Raw genomic sequence first — 12,586 nt, 5'->3', positions numbered from 1 at the left:
TTATCAAGGGATAAAGTATTGACACGTTTTTTTAAATTGAGAGACGAGCTTAAAGTTTTCTTTACTGAGCATAATTTTCACTTGTCTGACTGCTTGCATGATGACGAGTTTCTCACACGACTGGCCTGTCTGGGTGATGTTTTTTCTCGCCTGAATGATCTGAATCTAGGATTACAGGGACTCTCCGCAACTATATTCAATGTGCGGGACAAAATTGAGGCTACGATTAAGAAGTTGGAGCTCTTCTCTGTCTGCATTAACAAGGACAACACACAGGTCTTTCCATCATTGTATGATTTTTTGAAGCACCTGAGTGAGTTGGGTGCGCATTTACGCAGGTACTTTCCCGAAACAGACGGCACAAACAACTGGATTCGTTATCCCTTTCATGCCCTGCCTCCAGTCCACTTACCGATATCTGAACAAGAGAGCCTCATCGAAATTGCTACAAGCGGTTCTGTGAAAATGGAATTTAATCAGAAGCCACTGCCAGATTTCTGGATTGAGTATCCTGCCTTGTCAATTCGCGCTGTTAAGACACTGATGCCCTTTGCAACCACGTACCTATGTGAGAGGGGATTCTTGGCCCTCACTAGCATGAAAACTAATTACAGGCACAGACTGTGTGTGGAAAATGATTTAAGACTGAGATTCTCTCCAATACAACCCAGCATTGCAGAGTTATATACATCCTTTCAAGCACACCCTTCTCATTAACCTGTGATGAGTTATTCACAATTTTTGATGAACAAATCATGTTTTATATGTAAGATTGTTAAATAAAGCGCAAAATTATTGATTATTATTATTACATTATTTGTGCCATAGTCCTATGAGTTCTTTGTCACTTCCCACGAGCCGGGTTGTGACAAAAACTCACTCATTCTTATGTTTAATAAATGTATCGTATAATGTGTGTGTGTGGCAGGCTTACAATGATGGCCAAAAACAACATTTGAGAGTGCGCTGACCCTGGTGCTAGAGGGGGTACGAAGCTGGAGGTTGAATGTTTGAAGGGGTACGGAACTATATAAAGTTTGGGATCCACAGGTGTAAATAAATGTAATACTGAATCACTGAATAATGCAGACGCAAAACAAAAGGAGTTTGAGGAACTTATTCAGGAAAGATCAGGTTTAATTTATCTACAAAACAGGAAATTGGATGGAGAATGGCAAAAACTGCACCAACTTCTCCCTAAAACTTCAATATAGAACTGCGACCAAAAATAGCCTAAAATTGTTTTACAAACCTGGAGAAATCCTAATCTCACTAACAGAGATTTAGAAATCCTAATCTCACTAACAGAGATTTAGAAATCCTAATCTCACTAACAGAGATGATGATGTAAAATATTTTAAACAAATGTTATTTTGTCAAGTTTCTCCAACCTCCCTTGAGGATACATTTTGTGATATCCTTCTCATGTTAAACTATCTGCAACACAGTTTTTGGTGAAGGCCTAATTACACATGATGAACTAGGGTTGGTAATTGATTCATTTTAGATGGGGATATAGATACACTTTTTATGAACTACTGAAATAACAAATAACGGTTACTTCTCTGAGAACTTTGAATTGTCAAGAGGCGTAAAGCAAGACTGCCCTCTGTCACCATCCCTATTTTATTATGGCCATTGAATTGTTAACATTAAAGGGCTTAAAGTTAAGGGACTAGAGACAAAAGTATCAATGTATGCTGATGACTCAAATTCTCAAGTCCTCAATCTTCAACCTTGAATGGCCTCATTGAGGACCTGGATAATTTCTCAATTTTCTCTGGACTAAAACCCAACTATATTACGGATTGGGTCTCTAAAAGATACAAACTTTAAATTGCCATGTGGTCTCCCGATTTTAAATGGGCGGATGGTGAAGTTGATGTGCTTGATGTAACATATCCTGGAACAGTTGAGCGATCTTGTGACTATTAACTTCGAACGAAAGCAAAATAGATAGAATCTTGAAACAGTGGAAAGGGAAACACCTATCTATTTAAGGGAAGATGGCCCTGATTAATTATCTTGTGATATTGCAGTTTACATATTTATTCCATGGCATTACCGTCTCCAGGAGAATCATTTTTCAAATCACGGGGGCAAAAAATGTAATATTATTTGTAATGGCAAACCAGATAAAGTTAAACGAGCATATTTATATAACCAACATGAGTTTGTAGGGTTAAAACTATTACGGCATTCAACCTCTCTCTTAAAGTCTCCATTGTACCAAAATTGTATCTAAATCCAAATAGGTTTTCTAGCAAGCTACTAAGAGAGGCCCATTCTATGTTTTCGAGTGGGCTCTTTGCCTTTTTGCATATTAAACATTTTCATTGGATTGGCAATGGATCCCTGTTTTAAAGTATCCTCCTTTTTAAAGTCTTTTACTTTCATCATCCAGAAAAGGGAGAACTAATATGACAGCAAATAATATGGCTAAACTCCAATGTACTGATAGAGAAACATGTTTGGGGGAAAGAAATGTACAATGGGATAATGTTTATGAAGGTCATTGTAAACAGGAACGGTAAAATTGTCACACGCAACTAACAGTGTATGGACGTGTATGCTCAATAAAAAATTACAACGCATTGCGGCTCTGCCACAAAATTGAAAGAGACAATTACTTAAACAAGAAATTAAAGAATTAGTCTTCCCCCATAAAAAAAAAACATAAATAGCTTAAAAATGATTGAATTAATGAAGTCAAAAGGTTTGACAGCAATACTGTATAAAAATTCTAGTCAGTTGGGAACAAGTTTGATGTCCCAGTACCTTGGCATCGGGTCTATGAACTGACATATAAAACAACAAGTGACATCAATCCGTTTGTTTCAATTTAAGCTATTACATAAAAGTACTTGCTACAAAAATAATGCTAAATAAATGGGACATTGAACAGTCAGCCTTGTGCAGACTGCCACGAGGAAGCAGAATCACTAGAATATATTTTCTGGTACTGTCTATTGGTGGCTCACTTTTGGAGTCAGGTCCAGGTATGGTTGTTATGTTATAAAATCAGGGACATGCAAACTGTATTGTTAAGAGATCTGAAAAAACGGTATTGTTAAGAGATCTGAAAAAACATGATCAGCTAATGGGAAATATGATTATACTCTTTATTTTTTGGACAAATTCAGTATAAATGTTACAAGGACACTCAAAAGACAGCATAGTAAAATTAAGGGATGTATTGCAAAAGGAAATAGCAAAATGGCATTACACTGGGAAGGATGGGTTAATCTGTGGACATTGGAGGGTTGGATTTAAGATCAGAATGAATGGTGGATTGGCCGCTGTGGGTGAAAATCCATCACTTGAAGGGGAAATTAGGAATATATGTATAATGGTTTTAAAATACAGACATCGTAGATGTGCGTGAAAATAGCTGTAAGTAGCAGTAGAAGTATTGTTAGTTTACTCCAATCAGGGTAGGGTATGGTAGGGTAACATTGCATGTTACATATCATTGGAACAAATACATGAACAGAGTTTGGTTAAGTTTGTATGTATATGAGCAATAAGAGTCTAAAACCACAGAATATTAAACTGGTTGTCCAAAAGTTACAATGGTTAGAGCCAACTAGAGGGTATTTTTCCTACTGTATGCATCCTACACAAATAGGCCAAATAAATCCTGATCATCATACAGTATGCTGTATAGAGTTTGGCTAACTTTCTATGGATCTAATTTAACTGCACTATATATAAGTATCTAAATATGTGCTAGTGTGTAACCCCAGGAAGCTGCTGCATGTGCAACAGCTAATGGGGATCCTAATAAACTAAACTATGGATGTAATTGTTTCTCTATGGCTGTGGACACTTCTAGAATCTTCCCCGTGATGACAGAGACCTAATCTGCAGCCATTATCCAATCGTTGCCTCTTTCACCACGTGTGCGCAGACACCATTCTGTTGGGAGGCGTGGTAACCGTTGCTTAGGACCATCTTGGTAGCCACATTGTCGTAGATACGGTTGTCGTGGCGAGGCAGGAAGCCCCTCTGCAGCTTGTGCTCCAGGTGCATGTGGTTCTGAGGGGGGAGACCAAGGCACGCTCTGAAAGGGAAAAGGGATACCTAGTCAGTTGCAAAACTGAAGGAATATAACCACAGAGACCGTCCCAACATTATTATTGGACAAGAGAGACGGGAAGTTCAGTAATAAACATTATGATTGGTGACCACTAAGACAAATCCCTAACGAGACAGGGTGGTATGTGTTCTGACCTCATGATGTTCTCAATGCAGGCTCTCTGTCTGAAGTAGGCATTGACCAGCGGGGCCCCAGGGGGGACGAGGGGAGCTTTACACATGAAGGAGAGGATAGCCAGGACACTGTGGAAGGACTGGAAGGTCTCTGATCCTTGGGGCCGAACACATACACGCTGACACAACTCTGTGAGGAGGACCAGGTCCAGGATGATAGGGCTGGCTAGCAGAGAGTCCTGGAGAGACACCTTTTGTTAGAAAGAAATCAGGTTGAGGTGTGGGTGTGTGTGTGTGTGTGTGAGAGAGACTCACCTCACAGGTGTTGTGCATTGCGATAGTGTTGGTTCCTCCCATCATGATCTCAGAGGTGTATTCATCCATCGCCCTCTTACTGTCCCCCACATACGGCACATACTTAATCACCACCTACACACACACAGCAAGACAACTGAGTCAAGTATTTCTCAAGAAAAACTACAGATACTTTCTGCCACTTAGTAAAACAAATGCAATGCTATTGATATCTACCAGGTATGAAAAAACACACATTCAACTCAACGCAGATCAGGTTTCTCTGTGTTACACACACACCCACACACACACACATACGCAAACACCTGCAGACTTACACAGTGGTCAGGTTTCTCCCCTTTGCGGTACAGTATAGGGTTGGAGTTGACCATGTCATCCACCACATTGCTCTTGGAGATCTCCTTGGAGCGGAACTGCTGCGGTGCTGAGAGGTTCATACCATCGTTGTTGCCAAGGTGATTGTAGCTGACAATGGAGGTGGGCTGTCATGGCAACAGACGGCAACACGTTATTTTACAGTCTGGTATTAACCTAGTGTTACACACATGAAATTGCCCTTATACCTGGGTACTATTGTTGTAATAACAGTGTTTAAACATGTTGTATAGTGATTTTAGAATAACTTAGTAATTGTATAATTATGTACTTCGTCATTAAACAAGTGGAACTGGGACTGTTCACATAACAGAAGTCCTATTGAAGTGAATGAAGCATCAAATGACTGGGTCGACCTCTAACCTTGATCCCAGCACTGATGAGGAAGTCGACCAGGACTGACTTGATCTTTGTCTGACCAGACTTGAAGTCATCTCCTGCTATGAACACGTTTCTCTCCACAGCCAGCTCTATCGCCCCAGGGACGAACGTGTTCTGGGGAGAACCGTTAATGTAGGCACAGCCCTCCAGGATACTGGCTACGGCAAACAAAGTAGAGGGAGACACCTCCCCACCTGACTGATAGAGACAGAGAGAGAGAGAATGTAAGAGAGAGAGAAGGCGAGAACGAGACAGACATAATAGTATAGATAGAATAGAGCCGTCAGATCTCTACCTGTATGGCAGCCAGGAGATTCTTGGCCGTGTCGTTGACCCCGGCTGTGAGGTCACAGAAACGTTCGGTGTTGGCCGTCCACAAAACGATGACCTTGTCCACGCCGCTTGAATGCCGGAAGTCCTGAATGTCTGCTCTGATCTGCTCCACCTGCAGGGAGAGAGAGAAGAATCACTACTCAGACACACAGAGATACATAGGGTATAGGGTGTATGGAGTAAGAGCTAAGGGGTTAGGGGACAGGGTGTACGAGGCACACACACACACTACTTGGGATTGGGCGTACCTGTTCAGCCATGGTCCCTTTCAGAATGTTGTCTGCTCGGCCCGCCTGGTTGGCAGCTATGAATTCTGGGATATAGATGGAGGCCCGGGGTCGGAGGTGGCTCATGTGTGGGCGGAGCTTCTCCTGGAGGGACCAATCAAGGACCTCGGCTCTCTCCATCGCACTGCCCAGATCCATGGATGAGATGTCCCAGCCTGACACACACACTCTCTTTATTTAATTAGTTAGCTAAAGTTTTACAAGCCTAATCTCTCTTACAAGAAAACCTGTCAGACAGGTCCAAACGAATATAGCAGACCAGTTAGACTAGAGGACCAGAGGTGTGTACTGTACCTCTGCCTCCAGGGCAGTGCTGAATAATGGTGCTAGATAAACTGACATAGTTAAACAGGAGGTTAACGACCCCACGAGCCGGACAGACAGACAGTCCACATGGAGACTTTTACCTTCTCCTTCTCCACAGTGGCCCCTGAAGAACTGACCTAGCGTCAGCATTCCTTCTCTGATTACACACACACACACACACACACACACACTCCTTTACCATCAAAGACGATATCATTAGGGTGCACCATGGGTAGGAGGTCACGGAACGGAATGTTAACTTCCTTTCCATCTGGCCCTGCACCTAAACACACAGTTGAGGACTGGAAGAGGGAACCGTAGTAGTTGGCTTTCTGGGAAGGGGGAGGGGGGTTCAAAAGGGGGGAGGGGGTAATAAAACAGACAGAACAAAAATAAATAAGTATTGAATAATAACACATTAAATCAGTGGTATTCAAACTTTATCTACAAGGACTCCTTTTTTTCCCCGCCAGAATTTCAGCCAACCCCACCCAAAATCTAATGACACAACCTTACATTTAAAAAATACCGTACATTTGGATTTGTACATCAACAAATAACCTTCGATTCACTACATTTTTATCTCTCTTATCAAAATTAAGAAAAACAAATAAATGTACTCAAAATTATTTTAAATTATTTTGATTATTATTCTTTCTCAAAAACATTTATATTATCCTATACAATAATGTTTACTTTTAAATTTGTTTTGGCGAGCCCACTGCAATTCCCCCCGGGACCCCACTAGGGGCCGCGACCCCAACTTTGAATATCTCTGCATTAAATGGAGAATGATTTGAGGGATTTTTTCAGACAGGAAAAAAAATGACACATTTGGGGAAGTAATGATGCCCATATAAAAGGTAAAGGACTGCCTGTGTTGTAAACAGTGTGTCAGTCAATGTTAAACCCTTAACACTCCACTAAACCCATCATATCAGTGTGTGTGTGTGTGTGTGTGTGTGTGTGTGTGTGTGTGTGTGTGTGAACCCATCGCTGTATCAGGGGTATAATGAGGCTCTGCTAGCTAGCTCTGCATCAGAGGAGAGACATGTCTTTGGAAATAGGCCATAAAACTGTCACCAAGTAAGATCAATGAGACACCACCTTACCTGTTCTCCAGTTTTGGTTCTCCAGGTGAGTCCCAGTCTGTTGGCCAGGACAGCAGCGGTGACAGTGGTCCCATTGTTTCCTCCCCAGCCAACTAGCATCACCCCCAGCCTGGGGACATGTCGCTCAGTACGGAACTCAAGCTCACTAACGGACGGGGTCACCTGGAGGGGTGGAGTGGAGAGATTTACACAGTTAGAAATGAGATAGGTGATGCTTGTGTGTGTGTGTGTGTGTGTGTGTGTGTGTGAGACTTACTGTGAGTGTGTCTCCGTCCCTGCGTACAGCAGTAGTATGGTAGAAGTACTGAGCCTCGATGTGTGTATCTGTGTACTTCACATTGGGATTGTTGATACGAATGTTCTCAGTCATGACTGCAGGCTAGCGAGAGAGTGACAGAGAGAGAGTCAGAGAGACAAAAAGAAAGAGAGTGAAAGAGTGCAACAGGACAGCTAGGGGACATTTAGGGAAGATAGGGTTCTTTGGCTTAATTTATTTATTTGAATAACTTAATTTCCACAAATATAGTTAAAAGAATATTAACATTTGAAAAATAAGTATTGACTGAATAAATTGATAACGTAGCAAACGATGCAAATAAAAAGTTAGCTAGCTTAACATTGACAATATGGTCAAACTATCTACATCAGGGGTGTCAAAGTCAAATGGACGGAGGGCCAAATAAAAAATTTAGCTACAAGCCGAGGGCCGGACTGTTCGAATGTTCATTGAAAATTTTTTAAATGACGCATATAGTCTAGTGAACCTAATTGAACCTACTGAAAACCTACGGCAATGGTGTTTCTGCTCAGACTCACATTTAAAAAGAGTTGCCTTTTTTCTGGGCAAACTTCGTCACAAACTTTAATCATGCAATTTTTGATGAAATCCCCCTCCGTAAATGGCCGGGCTGATTTAGCGATCTCTTCTGCCAAAATAAAACTGGCCTTGACAGCAGCCTGGCCTTGTGATTTGGCTTTTTTGAACAGAGCCTGTCGAGATTTGAGGCCTCGTTTTAATTCCTCTGCCTTTTGTAGCCTTTGTTCCATGTCCATATTCTTGTTTTTGTCCGCGTGTTTCGTTTCATAATGTCGTCTCAGATTATACTCTTTCAGTACCGCCACACTTTCTCCACACAGAAGACACACAGGTTTTCCAGCTACCTCCGTGAACATATACTCCGACTCCCACCTTGTTTGAAACCCCCGGTTCTCAGTGTCCACCTTCCGTTTTGCCATTTTTGATGGGTATCTGAAAGTTAATTTTACTGTGATGCTGACGACTGCTGTGCCAATAAATATTGAAATGAAGCAGCCTACTGCTCGGTGCGTCACCGTTGCATTGTGGGAAATGTAGTATTGGTGCGTGTAAAAGATCTGCGGGCTGCCGGCTTGCTGCGGTCTGCGGGCCGGTTCTAATAATAAATCAAGATCATCCCAGGGGCCGTAAAAAACCTTCTCGCGGGCCGGATGTGGCCCGCGGGCCTTGACTCTGACATATGTGATCTACATTGATAAGTTTAGAGGCTAATTGTCAAAAGCGTATTTGTCATCATCTTTTGGTTGAAAAGATGAAACGTCAGTGGTGAATCGTTACAACTGGAGTAACAACATTTTCTCAGATATTCTGACTTGAATTACGACTTGGAGGGTCGTTCAAGTGAAACGTCTCAGTCGGAACTGCGGAACTGCGCACTTCTGATAGTGATACGCCACAAGCCACGACTGTAAAGTTAGCAGCAGTAGCGTTAAGCATCAACAGTCGAATCAGCGGTTCACCTTCAAAATAAAAGTCCTGCATTGAAACTGATGCAGACTGATAAATAGTGGAATCATGCCACAATTGGACTGGATAATGGTGAACAGGGATGGAATGTCGTTAAAATTTCAACAAAAGACAATATTTAATTAATTTTAGAATATACAGCAAAATCAGTTGAAATCACACTGTGGATGTAGGCCCAATAGATTTCAGATTTGCATTGGGGCTTTAAGTCAAATTTTATTTGTCACATGCGCCAAATAGAACAGGTATAGGTAGACCTTACAGTAAGAAGCTTACTTACAAGCCCTTAACCAACAATACAGTTAAGAAAATACCCCCCCAAAAATTAAGAGATAAGCATGACAAATAATTAGACAACACAGTAAATAACAATAGCGGGGCTATATACAGGGGGTACCGATACAGAGTAAATGTATCTATATACAGGGGGGGGGGGGGGGGGCAATAGTCTGGGTAGCCATTTGATTAGCTGTTCAGGAGTCTTATGGCTTAGGGGTAGAAGATGTTTAGAAGCCTCTTGGATCTAGACTTGGCGCTCCGGTACCGCTTGCCGTGCGGTAGCAGAGAGAACAGTCTATGACTAGGGTGGCTTTGGCAATTTTTAGGACCTTCCTCTGACACTGCCTAGTATAGAGGTCCTGGATGGCAGGAAGCTTGGCCCCGGTGATGTACTGGGCCATACGCACTACCCTCTGTAGTGCCTTGCGGTCGGAGGCCGAGCAGTTGCCATACCAGGCAGTGATGCAACCCGTCAGGATGCTCTCGAAGGAGCAGCTGTAAAACCTTTTGAGGATCTAAGGACCCATGCCAAATCTTTTCAGTCTCCTAAGGGGGAATAGGTTTTGTCGTGCCCTCTTCACGACTGTCTTGGTGTGTTTGGACCATGATAGTTTGTTGGTGATGTGGACAACAAGGAACTTGAAGCTCTCAACCTGCTCCACTACAGCCCCGTCGATGAGAATGGGGGTGTGCTCGGTCCTCCATTTCCTGTAATCCACAATCATCTCCTTTGTCTTGATCACGTTGAGGGAGAGGTTGTTGTCCTTGCACCACACGGTCAGGTCTCTGACCTCCTTCCTATAGGCTGTCTCGTTGATGTCGGTGATCAGGCCTACCACTGTTGTGTCATCAGCAAACTTAATGATGGTTGGAGTCGTGCCGGGTCGTGCAGTCATGAGTGAACAGGGAGTACAGGAAGGGACTGAGGGGCCCCTGTGTTGAGGATCAGCGTGGTGGATGTGTTGTCACCTAACCTTACCACCTGGGGGCAGCCCGTCAGGAAGTCCAGGATCCAGTTGCAGAGGGAGGTGTTTAGTCCCAGGGTCCTTAGCTTATTGATGAGCTTTGAGGGCACTATGGTGTTGAACGCTGAACTGTAGTCAATGAATAGCATTCACACATAGGTGTTCCTTTTGTCCAGGTGGGAAAGGGCAGTGTGGAGTGCAATATTGATTGCATCATCTGTGGAACTGTTGGTGCGGTATGCAAGTTGGAGTGGGTCTAGGCTTTCTGGGATAATGGTGTTGATGTGAGAGTTTATGGCCCTACTTACTGTATATTAGAAACAGCTGTCTAAATTGTTAAAAATACCACTGACAAATGTAACAGACAATGGATGAAGATATCATAAAACTTTGTAGCCTACTGGCACAAACAAATAATGAGTGGAGATCGGGCATTTGTTGGAATTCAGGTATTCAAGTTTTTGTCCGAACACTGTGAAAATTGTCAAATTCCCCTTATAATCCCTTTTTTCCCTGCCTGGCTCTAGATTACACCCATCTATAGCCTACATAGGCCTCATCAAGAGGTTCTGATCTCTTGGCCTAACGGTTAAAGCGGTTGTTTGACAGTCGCTGTACCCAGGGTGAAGTTGGTGTCAGATGTGGGATGGCGCCCTCGCAGAGGCATGTACACGTGACTGGGTACATACATCCGTTCAATGTCTATTTTTGATTAACATTTGGTTGAGTTGTCAACTAACGTGAAATCAACAGAACATTTCACCATGACATTGGATTTAGGTTTTTTAAAAATGGGTGAAAAAAACATGAAATTCCCTTACATTGATGGCTTTTTGCAAATGCAATGCAATCCAATCCAGTTTTCCACCTTTATTTAACACCATAACATTTATTTATTTTTGTTGAAATTAAGAGGAAACAATGTTGATTCAACCAGTTTTTGCCCAGTGGGGAGGGACTTGGTACAGAGCATTGGTTCCCCACCAGGGGTAGTAGGACCCCTGGGGGTACTTGGCTTTTCCACAGAGGGTACTTGAGAAGACTCGAGACCATAGACATACTGGTAAAATGCACACGAGGGGTATTTCAGGGGTACTCCAGGGGTACTCCGGGCAGAGTAAAATTCAGTTGGTGGTTTGGAAACCGAAAAAGGTTGGGAACCACTAATATAGAGAGGCGTGGGGACAGCTCTCCAGAAGGAAGTAATATAGCAACCTTAACCAATACCTAGCCCCCTTGTCAAAAGGGTCGGATCTCTTGGCCTAGCGGTTTAAGTGTTGGCTTGATAGTCGCTGGGCCAGGGTTCGAATGCGGGTTTGGGCTACCCCCAAAATCGCCTGAGATTCAAAATCATTGTATTGCTTTGAGCCTATTTCAGCCATTACTGGAGTGTGTTCGACAGGTCATTACTAAACGTTAACGGGGAAAAACTAATGGCACAAGCAAGATTGGGTTCGAGTCGCCAGCGTAAAATGAAAGCAATCGATCCAGTGACAATAGGCTACAGGAAACAAAGGAAATTGATGGCTGAAAATGAGAAATCCTCAGCTGGTCAGACTTGGAAAGCGAGTTGATGTTTATACGCTGTATAGAATTACCGTTAGATTGTGAATGCATGACATGGAGTTTCAGGCGAATCGGTTACTGTAGCCTGCAAAACACATTTCTGAAGAGTAGCCTATGTATGCACAGATATTAGCACCGTAAATCCCATTGCGGAACTTGGGAATTCACTTCAGTAGTAAAAAAAAAAAAGCCTAGTACGCACTTAAAGCCTACGCACTTTAGTCTACTTACAGTGAAATACGTTGGAGTCTGGAGATGGAACTTTTTCTTCCCAAACAACAGTGATAGGTTACGGACGGTTCTTCGTTGATTTGATAGCTTGCTCGTTTAGATTTTTCTGTTATATTTAATCTAATAACCTAGTAAATCGCTTGTTCTCATGCGCAGTCCGACCTCTTCAATTCGTCAAGTGAGCCGAAGTGACATGAAGATGTGATGTTCCAATATTGGCGTTGCGAGTGCAGGAGGATAACCAGTAGATCCCCGTTCATTTATAGATAGCTTAGTAGCAGAGCCGGACTGGCTACTTGTAGGCAGAGGAGTGTCTATGCAAAATCCCCGACATTTACATATATGTACACGCCAGTAAAATTAGACTAGTCTTGCTATTAGGAAAATATAGACATAAAACATTATTATGTCATACAATTCAAGAAGTCCTAACGTTTCAGC

The 12,586-nt window shown here is 42.6% G+C and overlaps 1 protein-coding gene across 3 annotated transcripts; it reads right to left on the bottom strand.

The window, feature by feature from the left end:
* Positions 1-3,103: 3,103 nt before the first annotated feature.
* On the bottom strand, positions 3,104-12,384 carry LOC120033534 (inositol-3-phosphate synthase 1-A-like). 3 transcript variants are annotated; one of them, XM_038979922.1, is made up of 11 exons: positions 12,146-12,384; positions 7,578-7,700; positions 7,322-7,483; positions 6,409-6,541; positions 5,865-6,058; positions 5,579-5,728; positions 5,266-5,481; positions 4,845-5,009; positions 4,528-4,641; positions 4,234-4,451; positions 3,104-4,063 (listed from the first exon to the last, which is right to left on the bottom strand). In XM_038979922.1, the coding sequence occupies exons 2-11, from the start codon at positions 7,689-7,691 to the stop codon at positions 3,874-3,876; spliced, it is 1,656 nt and encodes a 551-aa protein (XP_038835850.1). In that variant the 5' UTR covers positions 7,692-7,700; positions 12,146-12,384; the 3' UTR covers positions 3,104-3,873. The 3 variants fall into 3 exon arrangements, with proteins under 3 accessions (XP_038835850.1, XP_038835851.1, XP_038835849.1); XM_038979923.1 differs by lacking the exon at positions 12,146-12,384 and adding an exon at positions 8,511-8,543; XM_038979921.1 differs by lacking the exon at positions 12,146-12,384 and adding an exon at positions 8,138-8,181.
* Positions 12,385-12,586: the final 202 nt, after the last annotated feature.

Source organism: Salvelinus namaycush, chromosome 40 (assembly GCF_016432855.1).
Source record: "Salvelinus namaycush isolate Seneca chromosome 40, SaNama_1.0, whole genome shotgun sequence".
Lineage (NCBI taxonomy): Eukaryota > Metazoa > Chordata > Actinopteri > Salmoniformes > Salmonidae > Salvelinus > Salvelinus namaycush.
Note: the sequence above shows the minus strand (reverse complement) of the source record. Positions and strands in the feature narration are given on the sequence as shown.